Raw genomic sequence first — 24,454 nt, 5'->3', positions numbered from 1 at the left:
ATTATCTTTAAATTGAAAAATTTGGAAGCACTCATCGTGGTATTGTAGGTGGAAGCGATAAGTCTTCTCATCTGAAACAAACATACCTTTTTGAGTATCTTAGTGAATTCTTGCCTAATATCAGCCACCATGTCTACAGCGTTTTTCTTGGCATCCTCTTTGAAGTATTTCCTAACGTACATCGCGCCGACGCTTATGGCCAAGCTACTGGAAACTGTATCGATGCACTCCTTCCATCTGGGTTCTCTCTCCGTTTTTCCGCTTAACGCCGTGGAATATTGCAGTTGTCTCTTGCGAATTTCGTCCGTGAGATAGCTTACAGAAGATGCGGCTGCTCTCCACATCACATAGTTAGCTTGTACTCTTTTCGGTGTGGTGGCTAATAATTTTTCCAAGCTTGTGATGTAATTTGGAACGCTAACGATCACGACTTCCTCTTCGTCTACTTGAGCACTAGTCGCCAGAAGAGTGTTGAAGTATTCCTTCCACGGGATACTGGAATAGGTCTTGGATAACTCTCGTATCGTCATGGGGTTGTAGAGCAGAGTAGCGTTGCGACGTTTTTCATTCGGCAAAGAAATCTGCAGAATCAGCGTTATATTCGACTCGTTAATCATTCCGTGTTGTTTTGTATATTAACATACGATTTGATTTAACAACTAACGTACATTGGCAAGTTTCATCTCAAATTCCAACGACTCCTTCAATTCAGTTTTTGCATCGGTTTTATTTGCTCCAAGAATTACCGCGATATCGACCATGTAGCTGTAGTAGGCTTGCACGATTTTATCGTCGAAACCTTTGGATAAATATTCGCGCGATAATCCAAGGGCTGCTTGATCCAACTGCAAGAAAAAAACATTTTCAAATTCCACAGAAACAAGATTCTTAAATATTAAATTTCAAATCATCACATTACAAATCGTCTATTCATTTGGCAAACAAAATTACAATGAGCAAGAAACGCGTTTAAACTTAGATAAATATTGAATTATAATTGTAAATGTAATTTGAATTTTCAATCAATAATTACCATTGCAAAATTCCGCTAAACGGTACAATCTTTAAGGAAAGTTAAATTTGCACGAACAATTCGCGCGTTTGACTTCTACGTTTCGTCGATGTGACTCTATTTGAGAACGATTTCACGTTGGCTCGAGAGATTAAAGTTTTACGGGCACGCGTAAAGATTGAAAATTCGTTCTGATACGTACGTCGATTGTTCGTTTCGTGCTGTTTTTCAGATCAACGCCGATACTGAAATCTATAAAATAGTCGACAGAGTAACCCATCTCGCGGAATTTGTACACCGACTCCTTCCAGTTAAACTCATTTTCGTTCCACTGGTCACCTTCCAACACAGGCCAGCCACCGAGCTTTTGCAAAATGTTGAGCAAAGGGTCTAAACCTTGCTGCTCGATGACCGCTGAAATAATTACATTTTCCAATCTGAGTATCTTATTTAATAGCTGCTAAAAAAAAAATTCCGTGATCACCCGACCACATATTTTCTCAATCCGTTTTATGTTCTTATTTGTTTCTTGCGCTAACTAAGATACGTCCTGCGATTACCGTTTAACATTTTCCACATACATTTTACTTGCTTATTGCAAGCAGGAGATAACCAATCCAAGTACATATGTATGTACTCACTCTTGTTCATGCAAGCCTTGTATAAATTCTTGGCGAGTCTGAACGGTTTCGGTTCATCCGGTGAACTTTTCTCCTCGATACTGGCTCTTAGCTGGTTCTGCAGCTCGTCGCTAATTTCAGTGAACGTGTTTACGCTGGTCTTGTCATCCGGGATGATGGTAGACTTGAGAAAACCACCGCAAGCGAAATCGTAAAAGTCGTCGCACGGTTCAACCTCGGAATCCATGTTCTTCAACAATCTAGCGGCTAAAGTTTCACGATTTAGCGCTATTAGTAAAATTACTTTCGTGTCGTAATGAAATAGTACAGCGGTAGACAACCGAAATGAACATTCGCGACGATAAAACTTTTAGAAACGTTTGCAACTTTAATATTTATAATCTTTATATAAATTTCAACATAAAGATGTTAAAAAAAAAAAAAAAAATGGAAATTCGGTTGAAAAGATGCTACCTGAAAGTTGAAAAGCTACCTGTTACGGTTACCTAGGTCGACCGGGTTGGCTAAAAGTTTTATCGCGACGAATAATTTTGTCGAAGTCGATGAAATTTTTACTAACCCGTATGGATACATTCTTTCGTGTAACATACGTCCTCGTCACAGCCGGATCCTTTGTCAATGACATGAACGCCTTTGTTCCGTTGATATCCATTTAGGGCATCGGCTGTGGATGGTAATCCCTCTGAGTTAACAGGATCTACTCTCGTGCAGGCGCAGATGCAGGTGCAGTTGCAACACAAAAATAATGCAGGACCACGATGTTAATGATTGTTAGTGCCGATCGTTTTTTAAGCCATGATAACAAGCAATCTTATCGTCTAACAGAGTACGGATTTCTACTATTAAATTTTATTTCTATTGCATTTACATAGTGCTGTACCGTATATTCGTAAAGTCCTATCTTTCACTAGGAGAAGAATCATTCAAGATGAATGCAAGATACGAAAGCGCTTTCCACGTATCGTATCCACCTGTAACGAGTAGCTAAAAGAGCGGTCTCGAAGAGTATCTCGAGTGATAAGAAGGTGTGGCAGAATAAATACGCTCGTCCGAGAACGAGGAACGTAAAGCGATCTAACCGTTAAACCTCGTCTAACCAGTGGCGTGTCTCTACGTTGTTCCAGTCGCTATTCGCTTCACAGTTTGAACGAACCTTCGTGCAAACACGTGCAACGCGATGCCGCTCAAAGTGTAATCGCAATAATCAACCTTAAGCGATTGATCCATTCAAACGTGTACAACCACCTCCCCTATCAATCAACGCGAATTCATTGAAAAGCCTGCAACAACCGCGTTCATCTTCGGCGTTCGTTCCCTTTCTCGTTAAAAAGATAGCGAGAATAGAGACGCGAGAAAAGACTTCGCTAGCCTTCGAACGCTTACACATCTACGAAAGTCGAGATACTCCGACTGGATCGTAAAACCGATCGTTTTATTCTCATCGATCGACTTCATGACCGTTCGCGAAGAAGAAAAAGAAACATCGTATCGGCGCCATCGCCTCGACGATTAGTTTCTAAAACATGATCGTTTGCCGATGATCCGTAAAAATATTCCGATGATTCATATTTGGTTGTTTCTTTAATGATGGCAGCGGGTGGTCGATCGATACTCGATCGAAAATATACAGATTGGAAAGCCGGGCTTCTTATTTAGTTCGCGGGCGTGGATCGCCGAAAAGCACGACCTGGCCCGGCTGAGTAACTCTCAAAACAATGATCACTTACCTCGATGCGTCAGAATCGGGACGCTCTTATTGACGTCACGACCTTTATACGTTAAATAACGCGTTTCGGATGTGATACGGTATATCCTTCGTCGGCCGATCGTTATAACGAAAGAAAGAGGAAATGTGTATTCGCGGATTCACCATACCGTATAAAGTTACGCGATTATCGCACGAGCAAGTCCGACTTACTCATATGATCGTAATATCTCGTAGACGAGAGAAGGGTAAGACGAGAGTGCTGTTTTTTGGGTTTGATTTCACGATTTATCTAGTACACGCTACGTTCCGATACGTTAAACGTTACGTAATATCCATTACGCGTATTTTTATCGATCGCTCTTGGTCATCTACGGGTAGTGGTACGAAATTTGGCCATTTGAATCGCCAATGATACGCGTGGTCAGTTGGTACGTATTTCGTTTCGTATATGTGTCGGACTAGGAAAGAAATGGGGTAAGTTACGCAACGCACCTGTAGAAGGTAACGAAACTAATTAATACATACGTATATCCTTGGATAAATAGATTTTACATAACGACAACACGATATAAACATTCGTCAGGTACGGTTAGTAACGGCGATTAAGACTCTCCCGATGGTAGATCGATAGTTTAAACTAAATTACTACGATTCCAAAGGCTAGGACGACGAAATTTAACGAAGGAAAAAAGAATATTAATATACCGACTTGTTTTATGCAACAATACGATATTTCGAGAAACCAAGAGAAGCGCGTAGATTCGCAAGGATAAATCAACGTGAGAAAATAGGTCGCACGTGACACTATCTGTCAATGAAATTTATGACGACTCGATCGTAAGCCCGTTTGGTCAGCTTTCACGCGACTGAAATTCCTTTTTAATATTTTCTTTCGACGTAGCCACGAAACCGTTATCAAACCGTTTCCTCGTGCACGAGATCGAGAAGCTTGTCGCTTCCGAATTTTTATCGGTTGAACGAATTAAAACGGCAGAGAAAGAATTTGCAAGGAAAGAAACGGATAAAATGCGCAGTCTAGTTATTATGTGGAACTAATTTCTATTTAAGTCCATCGCAATTTATATAAAAAGAAAAAAAAAAGAAAAAGAAAAAGAAGCAACGCCATTGAGGAAGACAGTGCGCGAGCCGGCAAAACTTTTACATCTATCCGATCTTTCTTAAAATCATTTAAAAAGCCATAATACGAGTTGCAACGGAAACAATTTACGGATTATCATCGGACAACCGGTTTCTCCGTTTCCTCGTTGTTTCGAGATACGCGACGATCACTTTGAAGCGCTAATTACAGAATTTTGACGAAAACTGATATTCACGATACGAATCATAGGACTCGATTGACGTTTCAACGATTGTTAATGATAGCCATTAAACGATGTTAGACAGTGTTTTAATTGCAGCGGAAGTGTAACGATGGTTCGTCGTCTTCGTGAATCCACGTTGAAAGTAATTATGGCATTTATAAGCTCGTTAAGGCGTGTACTTGAGTCATACGACCTAACTACAGGAGTGCAATTAGTCAGGGAAAGATATGGAGAACGCGATTCTTATCAAACTCTCTACATGCTTCGACCACGATCGAGAACGAGTATTCGATATCGAATACACTTTGTACGAGATCGTGGATTCAGGCATAGGTCAAGATCTTTCGCAAGTCGTCAAACTGTGCGTTTGCAGATATTCTTACCGTTTCTGGATGACGCGTCGCAGGTTGCAGTGTTCGCAGCCAGAACACCAAGTGCAACAGCCAACGCGATGCATAAAAGCACTCCGCAAACTGCTATCACGGTTAGCCCGCGTTCCAACGTCGATCTCCTCTTCCACCACGTTGGATTTCTGAAACAAAACATAGAATGGTCGAAACGAATATTTTTTTCCTCTCGACAAACTTCTCTTCGCGATCGTTTCATTGTATTATTATCGGCCTGTTTTATCACGAGAAACTTGCGTTTCACGCGATTTGAAATTAACAAGCCAGTAAATAAAGTTTCGCAATGAAAATAAAAAACGATGATGTCAATATTTCTCTTCTCCCTTTCTATCGCACTGTTCATCTGAACGTCGATAATCTCGCGCTTTTTATAGGAAAAAGAGAGACATGTTAACCGAACGATAAGAAGATGGAAGAGGCATGTGGCGAGATTTTTAACGCTGGAATTATCGAAGATATAAAACTGCTATCAAAGATATCGGAATGAAACGACGTAGGAGAAAATATATAACGCAAAGGAAAACGAGTCTCTATTCGTCGTATCAAAAATCACCTCGAACCTTCAGAAAACGCGTATTCGTAAATTTCTACATCGAATTATTTTAAGAATCTACCGATGCCAGATTTAGGCACGGATTAACAATTTCTACCACATATTTGGGAATTTCGTTTTACGCAATTTGAATTTTAACGCGAGGCCCGTCCAGGCACGTGACCGTCCATAAGATTTATGTCGCTCCTCGCGTATTTATGTCCTTGGAAGGAACTGGTAGATCGTACACGATCCACGAAGATCAATCTTCTTCGCTCTGCCAAACAGCAGCGAGTAGTAAAAGTCGGCTGTTAATGGAAATACGTCGGAGTATAGTTTCGTGTTAATGGTTTCGCGAACCTTGAAGTCTATGTCGAATTAACCGCAAACTATGATTCACAAGAAAAGAGTTCGAGAAAATGGGACTCCATGAGCGTCGATGATCGTCATTTTTATAGTTTCGCGGTGGTACGGTTTCGAAATAGGAAAACCGGAATAATAGCTTCCTGTTTCGTCGTAAATAAAATCTGTTAGAGAGAAAATCGCATTTTTTTCACATATACGATATCTCGTAGGATTTCGTAGGAAATAAGACGTAAGGTATTTTGTAACTTTAATAAAAATTCGTATTTGAATAAAAATGAAAATGTAAGACCCAAGCAGAATATCTGGTCGCTGCGATCAATTTTATTCAAATTCAAATTCAATATCTTCTTTTTTAAAGAATAAACAAGTCTCTAAATGACGATTATATAAGCATTAGTTTTACAATTATATCCATCCTTTACGTAAGTTTGGAGATTAAGCGGATGAGAAATGGAATTCTTGCGAATCCTCTCATGAATAGTTACAAAGCCGCAATTTATTACTCGGCAATCATTGGATCTCGTCCTACATGAACGAACCGCTGCGGGCAAAACACAATAATTACTTTTGTTACTTTGTAAAAACGTTTCAAACATTACCTTTACACGCGTTTATCCCTCTTTTATGACTCATCCGTCTACACATCCCCCTTTTTTTTTCAATCCCATTTCACTTTTTATAAATCACGCTGCAATATATACTTGTACTTTCACGAAGTAAAATTAATTTACCGATTGCGAGGCGAATAAAGCGATAGTAGTAGCTCGAAAGCGTTAATAAATTTAATAATAATAACGCGAGGGATCATGGAAAAAGCAACGATGATATAAACGTTTCAGAAATACGTTTCAAGATAGAATAGGATTCCGTCGAAAAGATATATACATAATGGTCATTATCGATTTCTTTTGTTGCATTTACCCGCATTGTCACCTCATAGACACAGATCGTTATTCATCGTGACACAACATCGTATTGCGCAATTCGTGTTCTTTGTAAGCTGCGTAACGATTAATCGTAACGCTATTCTTTCAACATTTCCAACAAAATCGAACGGTAATCGAGAAAATTGACAAGGCAGATAAATATCGGAATGCAACAATTTTCCGCTTGATATTGTACCACTGTGTATCGTATATCTCTTTCATCGGTAATAAGCAATGGTAACATAGATCCGAGTATTGATTGTAAATAAATAATCTGTCAATAAGCATAACGCAAACTAGAAGTAAGTGTAGTTATCACGAAATGTTCGTCTAACTTTGAGATAATAACAGACGAAAGTCCATGCAATAAACAAATACTACTACTACTACTACTACTACTGTTATTACTATTACTATTGCCTACTATCATACTACTACCATAGTAGTTTTGTGTAAAAACGTTTCTTTATAATTCTGGATTCAGAAAGCAGTCGATAAAGCGTCATGTTTTTATCGCGCGTGGTATAAAACCACGGCTCGCCAGACTGTGTCGCTGGAACTAGCGGTTCGACCCTTTTCCCCGTAGATTCTACGCTCTACGCGAATAATTGCAGCAGTACGAACGAGCGTAGAACGTTGAAACCAGTCACAATATTCTTCTAGATCACCGTTACGCAGAACCTGATTACCTTTCGATAGCGAGTAGTAGTAGCTCGAGTTGGCGGCCAAGCGTGAACTGAAACAGCTCGTACAAATACTACTTAAACGAGCGAAATGCGTTCATTGTTAGCAACATACGTAGACGTAATTTTTTATCTTTGTATTATTTGTAGTAATTTCGTTCGGCTTCTTCGCGATTCTGTTTTTCTTCCATTCGACCGCTTAACGTCGTTTGTATTATATTATCGTTTCATTGGATTTCTATTTTGTTAGCTGTTACGTTAAAATAAAATATATTTTTTATTTTTATTTTATTTATTCTTAGTCCACGCGTTTCGGCTTTGGACGACTTTCGGTTTACATCTCTTATAATGCCCTTACATCTCGTATATTTCTCTTACTCTAGCGCTTCTATTAAAATTCGATACATCACATTGTAATATACGCTAACGAAAACCGGATCAAATTTTTGAACGCATCTAAACGCGACGTGTTTCGAAATAACTATAATAAATATAAACAGTAGGAAGTACATTTGCCGTACAATGTTTCAACGTTTCAACGTACACGTTGAAAAGATTTGTTCGATCGATCATGGGTGTAGACGATATAGTGGCATTTATCGATAAAATACAGCCCAAGGCTAACTGGTATAACTTATTCAGCTTATTGGTCGTCGCGTAAGAAAATTAGATATTTCCCAATACTAGCGACGAAGCGAAGAATAGCATAAAACCCGTCGATACTTATCTACGATGACGAAGATTTTTCAATTTCTGGTTTCGCTAGACACATCGTATAGATATCGATCATGGAAGATAAAATTGCAGAATATTTCAAACTTCGTCTCTGTTAGTCTCTGTTATTCGAATATCTACTATTCTAATATTCTACTCTTTTGTTTACGAATGTTCCAAAAGTAATCAATATCGATGTTCTATCGTGTAATCTGTAGCTTCGTTATTTGGAAGATGACGATCAATTCAAATAGCGGTGGTTCAACTGTACTTTCAATTAGAACATCCTATGCAAAGTAAAGTAGGAAAGAAATACATAGGCAGTAACCATAAATACCGTTTTATAATTTCCGCTGTAAGAATTATGGCTAAATACCGTGCTAACTCTTTTCGTATCGGAAGAAGTTTGACATTAGTACCGCATTTAAGTGCAACGTTTAAAGCGTGTAAACTTTTCAATTGGCAGACGTAACAACGTTATTGGGCAAATAGGTGAACGTTCCCATAATAATAAATATTCTACACGCATAGGTACAATATATAGCTTCACGTTACTTACGTTGTTATATCTTTACGTCGTTTGTACAAAGTTTATGGACATAATCTCGCGATTATGTAATTCCTGGTTATTCACACTGCACGATAACCGTTTAATCGTTCTAGTAAAAAGGAATATTAATATGTAATTTATCCGCTCTTTACGCAAATATTATCAAACGAGGTTGATCGTGCTAATCTGTGTTTTGCCATTCGAGTCATCAATGAGCTTATCGCGATGTCTATTTTATGAAAGTTTCATTAACACTCGGTTAATAGCAAAAAATCGACCACTGCTCTCTCTCTCTCTCTGTCTTACGATATTTTTCTCTTTTTCTACTTTTTAACGTTGCGTGCCAATTAAAACATTTGAATTTAACTTTTTAGAATCAGAATCTTATTTGGTTATCGGAATAGCAAGCTGCGATTGATCGCAATTCCTTCGTCGATCCGAATCGAGTAACTACTAATTAGGATCAGGGTCAGTTTCACCCTAAAAACAGATACGTTTATCGTCTAGCACGATGTTACGTTTACGCAATCTGAGTGTCAAAGGGTGAAACGTGCCGTCATAACAAACTACAGAGTGCAAATGAAACAGGTTTATCTAAGATTAAATATTCCTTTGTCGCGTTTTAGACGCGCCTCCGAAACTCTCTTAAAACTCTACGCTTGGCGCATTGGCAACTACGTTATCGCTGCTAACTTTACGACAAAACTTAACAGCCCTGCCGTGCGAGTAGCGCAATCAAATTTTAATTAAAAGCAGCTCTCATCGCGTACGAGAGGCTTGATCCTCCTATCGTTTGCACACACGTAGGGTACTGGCATCGAGTGGCAACAAAGGCGAGAGAAGCGAGTAAATCGGCTCACCGCCGTTACAGTAAGTAAACCGTTTCAAGTTGGACGACGGCGTAGCGGGCGTCGAGCCGAGCAATAAGGTTCGCGACGCGATGCAACTCGAGTGTATTGACCTTTTCCAGGGACGGCGTGCACCGGGACGCTTTGAAGTCAATGGCCAAGCTCGTGATAAATCTCGAAGCCGGCTAAAACCTGGGAAAAATCGTTTGGAGCGTGTCCTTCTTTCCCTCCACGCGGTCGAATTTCCATGCCATTAACAGCGTCACGAAACCGACACAACAACGCGCTTCATCGTGTGAAAACTCGGTTACGATCACCCTGACACACTTCCTGTGCGAACGAAACAGCGATCCAGCGGTAAATATCGCGATGCTCGCCGCTCGCGCGATCGATGAATCGATAATGGGTAACTCGACCGTGTAACGTCACTCTTTTTGTTTTTCTCTCCTCTCTCCCTCTCTCTCTTTAGGATATTCTCTTAGAAGTGTCGTTTGGGTTAATGCGTGTATTCGTCGTGGGAAAAACTGGTCCTGACTCTGGTGCGTTTTACTTCATCTTTATGAAAATGTCAGTCTCTGTTATTAACGATCGATAGAGAAATCTTTTTACGCAGTTAGAAGGAAAGGTTTTGAAAGCATCAAAGTCGTTTGAACGAATGTATCAGCTATTTAACCATTCGACAGTGTCGTAAATTGCCGAAGAATCGGGAATGAGAGATATTAAAAATACATCAGACACGAGAATAAGCAGTAGGAACGTTTAACGAGTGTTAAGTTAGGTAAGGTCCTTAAAAGTTTCGTGTAAAAGCATCAAGATTATCGAGAGATTATCAGAGAAGCACGAGGAGGCATCCCCTACTTTGCGCTATCTGCCCTCGGGAGGACAAAATTAGTGGCCTGGTCGATTTCGAATTTGTCGCGTCAGTGGCCAGGCAATCACGCTTGGTCGCAAAACACGCGGAATAGATTGTTCGGACGATGTAAACAGCTTGGAAAACCAGCACCCAATATCCAATTTCACGTGGAACCACGCAAACGTACTTAGTTCGATTCACGGAATAACAACAAGTTTCTTGGAAACTGCGCTCCAAGTAAATAACGCGCGATAAATCTTAAACGAAACGTAAATCGAGCAAACGTTGTACAAGTAGCGTTGCAATAATAATAACTTTTACCGTTAACGTCTGTTGGCTGTAAAGCAGCTAAGAATTTCGTTAAACTCTCTGGTTAGGAAACGATCCGATTAAGTCGTCGCTTCTCGCGCTTTGTCCATCGTTTTAATTTAATTCTCGATACTAATCGGTTCTTCGAAATATACTTGAACAATGGGTGTATTGTGTGCAACGAGGTGGAAGTAATGAGATGTTTTGTTGCCTTTTGGAGTTGAAATTCTCCGGTCAGGCCCGGTTGAACCTTCCAGCGAGCATTTCGTCGGTCAGGCGACCACGAAACCGTGTCGGATTGAAATGGTACAAAGCGAGCGTGGATTGCATGCTAATAATCGAATCGTGTCTTTTGCACGTGCCCCGAGACTCGACCTTCTTCGGACCTTCTTATAATTTTTCCATTCCACTCGATCACTTTTATTTTTAGTTAACATCGTCGAAATCATCGCTTGATCATCGAAATCGAATTTAATCGGATCCCTTCGGTTTATCGGAATAGAAGTTATTAGCTCAGCGAGGGAAATTCCGTCGGGTAAAATTCGATAATTAAACAAAAAAAGAGAATTCATCGTTTCGTAATAAATAACGCGTTTTCATATTCGCTGTCTATCGAAGTAAAATTTAAATGTAGTACTTAAACAATAATTAGATAGATATGGAAAGTAGCGTTCGATTATCCGACCATCTAAGTTCGATTGTTTAATTCCAAACATGAAATTAATTCTGCAATTCCATTGTTTACTTCGTCTCGTGTCCTCGAACTGCGCCGCCAGTTCTTCGCGATCTTGACCGCGAATGCCATAAACCACCTCTGCAAAATTCTCGCGGACGAATTACAATTCAATTGTCTGAAATTATACGATCGTTTTATGTTCGCAAATTACACGATTCGTTAAAATTGGAGACGGCGAGTCTGCAGATTTCGTAGCTTCGCGTTCCACGGCTACTTTAAAACCTGCTTCCTCAATTTGCCAGTTTCGCATGGGACTTATCACGTTCAACGTTACGTTCGCTCGAGATTCTTAAAAAGTGCAGTTGCGAAGCGCAGTTTCTCCAATTTTCTCATTGAAGAGACGACGTGGGCGTCGAACGAGGTCCTCTCCGAGAACGAAGATCTCGCAGCAGCGTAGTACGGGTTTACCGGTATTCGCCTCGATTTTCAATTAATTCGTTCGAAACCGGGTTCCTTTCTTCGCTGACCTCTTTAACAGGAATTCGCAAAACTAGGGGACCTCGTTCGGCTGTTCTTCAGGGTGCACGCGATAAGGAAACAAAAGAGCGAGCGCGTGGAATACAAATTCGATTGGCTACCTTCGTGATATGTCTAGTTCCGTCAGGCACGATACTTTGCGGCTTCAAGGTGACTGCAAATGCTTATCACGGAAGTAAAAAGTAGCAGGAAGAGACGAGATACTGGCAAAGGTGAAACGAATTTTAAAGCACGTTCGATGGAGGTTATCGTGCCCTTAAAGGTTTCAAAAAAAATCATCGTACACGTAAATTCGAATCCGATTTATCGAGCGTTTCTCGTACGTATAATCGTATATCGTTGTATTATCACAATTTTTTTAAAACGTTAACGAAAAACATATGTACAAATACGTGCAATTCCAACGCCAGCCATGCTCGAACGATCGAACAATCGTCCTATATCGGTCTTGAACCAGTACTACGCGAAACAGTCACTTCCTGTAGAAAGTAACGTGTCTTTTTTTTTCTACAGAAGCCAAAGAAGTATGCTTGATAAGACAAAGATCTATCGGTAAATATAACCGGTTATGCACAAGCAGGTATGTAAACGAAGAACGTCGCGATTCAGCCATAATCACGTACCAGAGACAAGAACAATATTTCTTTTTCATTACTTCTTTACACAGTATGTATTGTGTGCAGATCGGTCGAGGATAGAACGAAAGGAATTCCACGTTGATTAGATTAAGCAGTATCGATACGAAATTTAAACAATTTTTTGGATGAAATTAATTTCCGAGAATCTCTCACGGCGAAACTTGTTCGCAAGTTTGAAATTTTAACGATAACGGGTCCTTGAAAATTAATTTCGTCCAAAATGTCGCTGGAAACAACGAAATTATCGCAAATATCTCTTAGGAAGTGGAGTATCGTGAAAGTATACACGCGAAATGGAAAGTGGTAAAAATAGAAGAAAGATGTGGTAGCAGCAAGACTGCTTTAAATTGATTTTATACGTTCTTTGTTATTGTTTTTCTTCCACTATAGACAAAAGCATATAGAACGAGTTAAGAGAAAGTACATACACACGATATACTATAACAAGCAAAGTTCGCTAAAAAAGTTGTTATAAAACGTAACTTTAGATATTTTCTCACGTGTCCAAGCAAACGCACCTACGTAACTTGAGATTAACCAAAGCCAAATATACCGAACGAAAGAAATTCTAAACTAAATAAGACGTTTAGAACTCTGCTTAGATTCTGCTTGAACTTTACGTATCGAACTGAAACGTCAAAAATTATTTGTAGGAGATACCCGCTTTATTTTCTTTCCACAAATACACGTTTTCGGCTTAACACCTTAATTTCAATGAACGTTATCGTAACGACGCTAAAATATTACCGTATAATAAAACAATAAAATAGAATAAAAAATATACTAGGCGTGATATACAACATTTAAAACTATCTTCTCTTTTTTCAATAAAAAAAGCAAATAAACTTTACATCTTAGACCATCGAACAGGATATTTATCGTGCACCATTTGTTTGCCTTGATTTCAAAATTCAACACGGCCGCGGTTGCTTGCAAATATTTATATGGTGCATCAGCATACGTACGATTGTTTTATTATCCTTCGATTCGCGTGGAACCGCGTAAAATGCTTGCAACACGCGCGACTTTCATAATTCATGCCGTGCAAACTGCGTGCGTGCATCTTTGGCTAAGTTTTATTTTAAGATCGCCAGGTTTCTCCCAGTTGGTCACTCGCTGGAAATCGACCACTTTCACTTCCTCTCTTACGAAGGCGTCGTAAAAATTTTGATAAAAAGTGCACCACTTCTTTCCTTTACTCCTTTTTATACCTGCAAATCGTATCTACATCGTGTCCAACGAATGGAAGAAAATCTGCGAATTTTGTTCGCACGTTGTTGTTTATTTTCGAAGAGCAACGAATTTACTTATACCATCGACTACGATATCGTCGACGAATTACCTAACCATCGACGTTGCTTATGCTGCTACGATAACGCGTGTTGCAACGTTAAGGTATCACAATAGCGTAACGTGGCGGCGTCGCGTCGTCAGGTCCAGGTATACGGTAGAAGCGGCAGCCAGAGATAATTAGCGTCATGACACAAACGACTTGTCCCATTTCATCGACAATTTAGCGCCGTCCATATAAAAACTTATTAAACCGTTGAAATGTTACGCTACTAAGTTTACTCAACGCTTATCGACTTTATCTTAGAAATTCGAAAGTTTCTAAACTTCGTCCTCTTTTACGAACACTTTTATGCGACAGTTTTGGGTTTATGCTCTTGGCTTTCGGGGCCACAAGTTTTTTAACTCTAAGAAACAATTCTACTTTGTCGAATTTAATAAAATTTAACAAGACACCGGGGTCCTGTTAAGCGTTTTATTTCTTTCCTCGATCATTTATTCATCAAGTACAACACCTTCGTTCTACGGACGAAATCATTGCTTCAGACGATTGCCTTGTCGTTAGAACCACCTTTGCGAGTGTCGTCGAATATATTAATTACGTTCCGAATTATCGATATGGTTGCTTTTACGAATGCATATGGGTACTTTGATGAACATGGCGAATCGCTAAAAATGTTACACCGAGCGAATCTGTTTTCAGCTGTTAATGAGATTGTAGCAATATCTTTGGCTCAATGTCGTGTATATTTCCGTTCCGTTTTTCACTAAGATAAACGGCCACCTTGAACGAACACCGACGATAATGTCTTTATGAGACAAACGTACCTTGGATCTGTTGCCGAAGGAATGCCTGCATGCGGGTATTTTTCAATCGTTTCTCTATTTTTAAATTTGGCGGACGTGCAACAGCTTATGAATATACTAACAATTATCGTATTTCATAGGAAAAACATTGTATATTTTTAAAAGACAATCTGTTTTCGAATAAAGAGGAAACCGAGCTGTTACGCAACGGCGATCTTTAGTCCTAATTTGTAAATTTATTACGGTATTTCTTAAATAAAATAATGACTTCCCATTACGTACATCGCAAAGACTGTAATTTGTGTGAAATGAAAAATTGCATGGCCTTACAAATTTTACGACAGCGACTGCCAGCAGCTACAATTATTCAATTCAACCAATGTCTACGTATTCACGATATAACAACGTACACATATTTATTAACATATCTATTAATCGTCTTTATTGATTCTTCTTACTGGCAATATCCAAGTGTGATAAATAATGAAGGAAAAAAAAAAAGTTTATCTGCATACAATATACGAGGTAATTAAAAACGAAGCTTCTTCTTACTTTCCACTTGCTTTCACCCTATTTGCATTCACGAATTTCCTTTTACACGCTTCATTTCACAGCTTGAGAAAATAACATGCAAGAAAAGCGATTAAATGTAACAATAACATTCTTTGTTATAAGCGAACGAGATGTATAATTGCAGAACATCGTGAGTTTACTTAGTTAGTGGAAAGTTGATCTACGATAGAAAAGAAACCATTGGTATTATCTTTAACATATCGTCGATAGTTTATTTTCCAGATAAAAATCTATTTCTAGGTAGTCTATGGATGTAAGATTTAACAGATTTTATATAGCAGAAGCTTTTGCTTGATACGAGCGAATAAAATAGGAAGAGGAGGAAACGGTACTCGTTTAGATCACAAGCGCAGAAATTGATTTTGCACCTCGTTCGTTTCACAATCGCGCAACGTATTGTATTCGCTTCCATTTACCGGTTCACGGGAAATTTCATCGAAACAAAGATCGTTATTATCGTTTGAATTATCGTTATCCCATTTATCGACCGTGAAACCACGCGGAATCAATAAAGGAGAGAGGCGACTGTGCGATCGTCGGAGAAGCGACGCAAGGTTGTCGCGATTGTTTGCAAAAATGATTTAGAAGGTGACCTCGCGAAGGACCTGGAAAAAGAAACCGAAGCGATAAGTTTGGTCGCGTGAAATCAAGCTTAAAATTCAAAACGACGCGACGTTGGAAAGTGCGAGCTATTTTCCACGTAGATTTCTCTGGACGATCGACCATTTGAAATGTTTAAAATTCGTTCCATGCGTACACGGTGGCTGCGAGGTACAAGAAACGTATCTTTAAATTCTATGCAAATAAATAGAAATGCAACATTATTCTCTGCAATTAATTGAACGTACGCGTAAGCATTTCCTTATATGCTCGCAGTTGTGTTCATTCGTGAAAAACCGGCCAGTGAAATAATACTATAACCGTGTAACGGTATAATTTATGCAAGCGGAATAAAAAGGTAACGTTAAAACACGTATGTAGGCAAAGTAACTTATATATCGTTTTGTCGACAGATGTATATTTCGAGCAACAAAGATTCTCATTTAAAGATCGCGATCGATTCTATAGAGTTTGACCAAATTTGTTCTGATCTTCGAACGAACGTTGTGATAATTAATTAACGGATCGATCGTTTTCCGATCATCGCAATATAATACACGATATAACATAATAGCGTGAAACTGACTGCGAAGAACTTTCACCGTGACTCGAGCGTAAGGCACGATCACAACGATCGATGTGTCTTCGATGCTGGGTACGTTCACCGCACGTTTCCTCGTCTCGAAATGCATGTCGCGTTTGCAAAAACTCGGGCGCAAAACATTTTCGATGCAATCGATTACCGAAGTGGCTGATCGCAGTCGTGCGTCACCATCGGCATTCACATTATAACCAGCTGTGAACACGAGAGTTCGATCAAGACCGTGTCGATGTCCCGCGACAAACAAAATGGTCGTGCTAAGAAAACCTTTCAACCGTATAACATCGAAGCGTCTTAATAAAGTTTTCAAATCCTATTGTACAATTATACAACGATCCGTTGATCTGCGTGACTCTCGTTATGAAACGTGACGGATGATCGTCTAGTTTAATTCTGCTGCATATTTTTCCATCGTTTCCGAACGAATCGTATTTTTCTAGCGTTGGAAAATTTAGTAAATTCGATGAAAGCGCGAAAGAACGGAGAACAGTTATCGATAGACGAGTTCCGATCGTACGTTAAAGATATTTTGAAAACATGGAAATTTGTTTTCTATTGAAACTATAGCGAGATCGAGGCATGGAAAGTTTGAATATCGCGATAGGATTCGTCAGAAGCTTAAGAACGTCTTTCCACTCTGCGATAAAATCGTTAGTAATGTCTTACTAATTGGTTTCGTCGAGTAGGAAGTAAATTGGAATTAGTGACGTTACTTCGATGTCTCGAACGAATCGTCCAAGTTTCTCGTCGTGTAGCGACGAACCGGTAGATACAATATCGAACGATGATTCGATTACAAGCGTAATCAATGCACGGTTTTTGACGAAGTATGACTGGCAAGTAAACGTGCTACGAGTTGCAAAATCTTCGAAGAGAAAATCTCGAGGAAATTCTATAAAAAGAACGTATTAGGTCGACGGTTGGAACAAAAGGAACCTAATCGATAAACGATACAATCGTAAACGTTAAGTGGTTTGCACAACCTCGAAATTCTTTGAGTGAAATCGAACCACCCGATGGATGGACTTGCGGGCGAATTTTAAGGGGCTTTCGAAAACGTTGCGGTTACAATAACGACGTAACATCAACGCCTGGCTGGTGTGTTTTATCACCGAGAATCCCAGCCTGCATTGAAATCACGAGATCTCTCTCGAAGAGAAGGAACGATGATTCATAAGACGTTAGATTTATATATAAACAATTTAATTTTACCGAGCCATATGAAACACTGTCGAAGATATCGACTGCTAAATCGTTAAGAAACGAAAGATATCGTCGAATTAACGATTATTCGTGCCTTTTAGCGTATTCGTGGCTTGTTAGCGCGTTACGTTTCGTTACGATAGTTATCTTCTTTCGTCACGATTATGAACATTTACCAGGCTCAACGAAGATTCTACCGGATAAAGAATTCCTCTTCCTCTTCGAACGAACGAAGGTTTAACGAGTTACGTGGCTTGTTTGGAATATCGTGCTTCGAAATAAAAAGAAACAGGTCTATTGTATTTACGACAGACGATAATGCATCTAACAGTTTTGGAAACATTTTTGATAAATAATATGGAGCGTTATTTTTAAATCGATATAATACCGAATCGTAAATGTACGTCACGATAAGTTTCTATCTCGGCGCCAAATTCGCAGCCAAATAAACAGAGCGATGGCTCCGCGTTTAAAGGAAACAAAACACTCGTCGGTTCTTTGTTTTCTTTTCTTTAATTTTAATGAACCTCCTGTCGAGCCAATGTATACTCAATTTATGGACATTCATACGGTTATTTGAGAAGTCGGTTAAGTTTATCGTTGCTAGAAACGTCTCTACACAAATTCGCCGTGTTATAGCCGAACAATAGCCAATGTGCATTTGCAATGATAATAAACCAAGCAAACGATTACTTTAACTACCTCCACATATCCTTATCAACGATAACACTCTTTCATCCGCCAAAACAAGATAATTTTTCGCTATAATCTAACGTCGCGAGGTTCTACCAAGGTGACTAGTTTTTAACGAGATTATGTAACTCTGTCAAAACAACAATACGAAAAGCAAAGAAAAATAGAGATCTTATAGACGGTACGATCATTCTGATCGAAACGAAGCTAAAACCAGGAAAACGCAACGATGTGACAAAATCAGATTATCGTGATTATAAACGATATCGTGAAACGAGACTACTTTCCCGAAGATAAATTTCTATCCTAAAGATAAATCATCGAATAAAATGTTCACGTTATGGATCGTCGTACATGAAAAAATCATAACATCGTCGCAAACTCTATGGTAATGTCTACGCTGTGCATACGATTTCTCTTGGAATCCACAAGAGTCGATTCCGCCAATTTTCTCATGCACCGTTAGCCAACTTTCATGCGATAGTAAACGAATGAAACTCACTTAATGACAGTCTGCTTCATGCTGTTTGTCATTCTGTCCTCTCTTCGGTTTCTCTAAAGTTTCTTCTTCTTGTTTGCTTCTATCGAAACTTTTTCACTGACACATTACTACACGCACTCTTTCTTTGATCCTTTCGAATAGCCCTCACTATCAATTTCTTTTCTCTCTCTCTCTCTCTCTCTCTCTTTCTTTCTTTCTTTCTCTCTGTAAAACGACGCGATTCTCGCGGATCCCGGAAATCGAAGATCCTTCGTCTCGAGATGTTCCTTTTCTGTTATTTATCGATGATTCGTCCTCACGATACTTCTTTCCTTTCCTCTGGGGGCCGGATATGAATCGGTTTGGGCTGTTAGCGCCAGACTGAAGGAGCACGCGCATCTCTCCTCGTATTTAAACGCCCTCTCCCTACCTCTCTCGCCCTCTCTTTCTCGTTCCCATTCGGCGGCTCCGCGTTTCGATACTCTCCTTTTCCTTTTTCCGTACTCCCGCAAGTATCCTGGCCAATTTGCCGAAAATCTGCGACTCGATCGCGGATTATATCGGTGTGCATGTATAATTTTAGATGTAGATCACTTTAACCTGTTGACCGAGCAAGTCGAGTTAACTAGTCGCTCGAGTTGTTAACTTTTTGGAAATAATATCTTCACCGAGGGATTCTCCAAGTCTTTTTACACTGGCTATAGGAAGTATATCGTAGATATCCTTATTTTACAACGAAGCGTTCTTTTTTTTTATCAGGTTCTACGTTTCATTTATTATTTTTCATAGTGTCGAAATTTCGCAGTCGTACGAAGGCACTGTGTTATTACGCGACACAGAAGGATTAATTCGAAGTAACTTCGGTCATTAGAAATTTCATCGATTTTCTTCTTCTCTTAACGGTACGAGAGCGCGGTGGTGTATTTGAGTACGGAATATTGAAAAACTGGCTTGTGTTCGTCGTATTATTTCTTTGAACTTTACTCTGTTTGACGATATATTATTTTTATACGTTTCATTTGATTTTCTTTTCATTTTCCCGTTATATTTTATCAGTTTAATTATTTTTGGACTATCAGAAATTCGTTTGATCTTCGTTAAAACGAAGCGTTGAATATTTGCACGTGTTCGAATCTAAAATTGAGATATAAAGTATTTCACATTTAATACCTTTATAAACATATAGATCAATGATTTTCAAGATGCCGGGAAATGTTATGTTATATAGTTCATTAAATACTTTAGAAATTCGTAATTAACTTTTTATCTCTCAACGATTATATGAGAAATTAAACGCTGATAAATTATTGTCTATTTTTGTAATGTCTATTTTTCATTTTATAATTCTAAAGCGTTTGTAAGGACAATTGGACGAAGTTTGATTCTTTTCCGATGTTATAAAGCCGTCTAAGCATTTCGTGCCTTTGTAGATTCCTCCTTTTTTTTTCTTTTTGTTCTGACGCTCGTCCTCTGCACGGAACGATGATACTATGCACGTCAATGATTTCCGAAACATCGGAAAAATTGTTCTCTTCCTCTACATGACCGACACTGAGATTACCGTGCATCACGGAAACATTTATTTTGTGCCGATGAACGTCAATGAGTAACGTGCACATGGTCGCACGCCAAAGCTTCAAACGGAATACCAGGATTACGAACTTCGATTCAAATTGATTTATCAAAATCTTTCGTATCGTTAATATTTTTAATAGAACGATTATTGATAGTCCCTTACGCTAATTTATTTTGATCGCAGTATCGTATCGCAAATATCGAACGTTTTAATCCTCGAATTCGTCAACTTTTTAATCGAGACATCTTGCGTATATGAATTCAGAATCAAACTTATTTCCTTCTGCTTCCTCATCAAGAAAGATGAGGTTTAATTCGCTAACAAGGTAATTGCAATTTCTGTCGTTTTACGATACACTAGTCAGCTTGATACAAAGGCATGTATTCCATTCCTATGAATTCGTTAGCGAAAACGATTGTCAAACCATGAATTGTATACGCGAGATTAAAATAGGGGACTAGTTCGAACTGGTTGCGAGAACAATACACGAACGGTATATAATCCATTAGCTTAAATTAAATCGCGTAGCAAACGCGTCAATCGCGAATGAAAAACGGATAACGCTCGTGGAATAAGCTTTATTAAGTAGTTAGTAAAAAATGCTGGTTTCATCAAACCAACCGCATTCTACTATATTCTTGGCATGTTCGACTCGATACAACAGGTAGATAGCTAGTCGCATATTTCCCAAAATAATACCGCAACGATACAACGAACGATATTTTTTCAAGAAACACCATCAAATCTTATAATCGTGACTTTTATCTTCTAATTTGAAAAACGATGATTCGAACGAACGATTCCTATTAGAAGAGTACGACAGGTTTAAAATAGTCACTTATAAACTGTTTAAAATACACCCACGCGGGAGATCTCCTCGGCCCGTTCGATTACTCGTACAGCGTCGTTTATTTCGAGAGGGAATCGATTTCTTTGAAAAAGTTACGGTTTATGGAGTGGCGTCTCCGACGAGATTCATTTGTTAGCGTCTACCGTCTGACTAGGTGGGAAGCGCGAGTGCGTAAGTTTGGCCGAGTTTCCGAAAGTTATAGAGACCGACGTTGGTCTTCTAGCTTCGTGCTTCAAAACTATTGCGCGCAAACTTTAAAACTACTGTCCCAGAAACGGCTACGGAACTCTGTAGGGCTTCAACCTACATAGGGTGAACATACAATCGCAGGTCGTTCCATTCTACGCGTTAGGCTGTATTTCATTCGACGATCGGACAACTGAAATACTCGACCGGCGGTTAAGTAACGTGATACCTTTTAGCAATTGCGAGCTCTTTACGGCCTGACTTTTTCGCGTCAAACGGTAAATATTTAACTTTCTCCCGTCGTCATTTTCCGTTATGTCGTTTGATAACGAATCCGTTCGGAGCCGAATTTCTTTTACGTGTTTGCGTAAAGAAGACATAACGTTCGTATATTTATCGTCGAGTATACGCAACATCGAGCGTGAAAGGGTTATTTTGTCGACTATATTAAACCATGTTTAAACAGTATGTAAATACAGTCGATGTACTTAGTATATTGAGGGAATAATTAAAGAAGGCAAACGAGTAAGTTTCCCTTAGTAATTAGCTACCGGCAACCGAATAATTATCCTATTATTCGCTAATCGATCGTACAAATACATCTTTTTGAATTTACCTTCATATGTCTATATAGAGGCAAAGTTTCGTTCAACTTGTACATTATTTTCCATCGATAGAAGTAATGTCCCGTGTTTCCTGATCTATGACCCGAAGCTGATTTGGGACAATGCAGGTTCACACCGTGTCAATCCCGATACGAGCAACGAAAAATCGCGAATAAATAGCCGGCCATTGTAGACCGAATTTAGTCCAACGATTATCATACGGTCATGCAAGTCAAATAGATTCCGGGTAACTCTTGTTTCTTTTGCCTCCTGCTGCACTGTTCTTCGTGAACGGAAAGCCTAAATATATATAGGTAGTTTCTTGGAATCGTTTTTTTTTTTTTTTTATGAAATCTGTTTTACTCACTGTTACGAAGAATCCTGATTGAACTGACCTAAGATATTTTTCAGAAATTGGTTCGTTTTTAAGCGTATTTGATTATTGCTATCCTTTACTTACGAATCGTATTAGAGAATCAGTCGCGTCTCGGAAAATCATCAACGCGACAAATTGCGATGAACCTGATTCAACATCTCTAAGATACTTTTTTTTAAACATTTGTTCGTAAGATTGTAAGTCATGCTATAGAAAATTACCAATATCCTTCCGCCATGGAACGCATCGAACACACCGAGGAGCCACGTGCGGTGCTCGTCGGTGAGGTTTATAACGAGGTCGTAAATTCGTATTAAGCGAGCAATCGCATTTAGAATTGTTAGTTTATTTCGCATTCGATAGTGAAGAATACGTTGTAAACTCGGTGTCTCCAAAGTCCACGCTTTCAAACCATATCGCCACGGTACAAGTTTCCGAGGTTTCTGACCTGCAGGAGTATCGAGACCTTCTCGGAAAAGCGAACGCCTCGCGTCAGTTCGGATACCATCCCATTCTTACCAGGAGAAGGCGCGTCAAGGGCGCATGGAAGAGCGATCGTGACATTCAGGACACCGTTGATTGAAAAACTAATTTTTACAACAGCCACTCAGCGTGTGTCGTGAACGAACTTGAGAGTTCGAATAGTACGAGCAGGACGTGCATATTGTACACATTCGATGTACACGTTCGAGCCATCATTCGGTATAGACATGTTCTAACGTTCAATCAGTACACGTATTCTGTCGATCAGCTCAAACATCATAGTACAAACAACCAAATACACACGTTATGTACTGTACTTTATGTACTGTACTCGTTTTTTGCACATCGTTTTTTACCAAGGTACAAGTTGCCTGCTGCTATTGCGTTTAAAACGAGTGTAAACTTTGGTTTCTCTTACCTAATCATACCCATAGTATAACCATAGTTACATCGGCACATAATGTTCGCGTCCAAGTCGATGAACTACCGGAGACAGACGAGTCCGTTCAAATACGACGAATCGACGAACCCAGCGCAAGACTGATAAAAGACGCTTTTCGGAAATTCCTTCTCTTTTACCTTCGTAAGCTATTACCATAGTCCACTTTCGAATAATTTTTTAAGATGCTTTCCTTTTTGTTTAATTGCGGACGATTTACTTGCAACGTTGTAAATTATGTCTTGAAAAACGATTCGCTGCATTATGAACCGCTCTCGAGAGAATAATCGCTCTGAAAAGTGAATTTCAAGCGTTTAAACAGCACCATGGTGAATCTCTACCTCGATTACTCGTTTCTTGTGCGATGCACGCAGATGTCATTAGCGAAAATCAGACTGAAGCGCGTCGAGAAACCAACTTATGTATTTATGTATTTATGCTTGTTAAAAAATTATAAAAAACGATTATCGTACGATAATCTAATTGCTTGAAGATGAAAAAATACGTGAGCATTATGAGAATATCGATTCTCCTAACTATAAAATTATCTTCTTTTTGACAAGTACGATAAACAACTGCAATTTTCAACGATTTACAGTCTGGTGTTTTAAAAATATGTATCGTCGGATTGTTACGCGAAATATTTATCAAGTTTCGTAGATAACTCGACCAGTTAGCGCGATTTCGTTCCCACGTGAATACCTGCTGTTCTATCCGACCTTCACCTTCTTTTCCCGATTCGTAGAAACTGCTCTTTACGACGTGGAACGCTTGATGCAGCCTCTGCAAGTTACGCTATCATCTGCTACAATAGCACTAAATCATGTTCAAAGGAATATTTTAACGTCTACATTAACCTGAATTGCTCGTTCTACTCGGGGTCTTTAATAAAGGTTGTCCCATAAAAGAAAGACAAATATTGATCTTGTAGATTTCACTGTCGCACAACGTCAACGATAATTATCGTTT

At 39.1% G+C, this 24,454-nt stretch overlaps 1 protein-coding gene across 3 annotated transcripts in view; it reads right to left on the bottom strand.

Annotated features, from left to right (window-relative positions):
* Nucleotides 1-24,454, bottom strand: part of Nep2 (M13 family metallopeptidase neprilysin 2) — a 35,943-nt gene that overhangs the window by 2,933 nt on the left and 8,556 nt on the right. Inside the window, exons 1-7 of one of the 3 annotated variants that reach the window (XM_033345945.2) lie at nucleotides 18,992-19,366; nucleotides 5,067-5,215; nucleotides 2,213-2,350; nucleotides 1,654-1,899; nucleotides 1,215-1,426; nucleotides 669-845; nucleotides 87-581 (exon numbers count right to left, since the gene is read on the bottom strand). In XM_033345945.2, the coding sequence (XP_033201836.1) occupies nucleotides 87-581; nucleotides 669-845; nucleotides 1,215-1,426; nucleotides 1,654-1,899; nucleotides 2,213-2,350; nucleotides 5,067-5,215; nucleotides 18,992-19,023 (1,449 nt within the window). In that variant the 5' untranslated portion in view covers nucleotides 19,024-19,366. Of the gene's footprint in view, nucleotides 1-86; nucleotides 582-668; nucleotides 846-1,214; nucleotides 1,427-1,653; nucleotides 1,900-2,212; nucleotides 2,351-5,066; nucleotides 5,216-18,991; nucleotides 19,367-24,454 lie in introns of those variants that run through there. The other 2 variants (XM_033345943.2, XM_033345944.2) reach the window with 2 other exon arrangements.

The sequence above is a fragment of the Bombus vancouverensis genome, chromosome 10 (assembly GCF_051014615.1).
Source record: "Bombus vancouverensis nearcticus chromosome 10, iyBomVanc1_principal, whole genome shotgun sequence".
Taxonomy (NCBI): Eukaryota; Metazoa; Arthropoda; class Insecta; order Hymenoptera; family Apidae; genus Bombus; species Bombus vancouverensis.
Note: the sequence above shows the minus strand (reverse complement) of the source record. Positions and strands in the feature narration are given on the sequence as shown.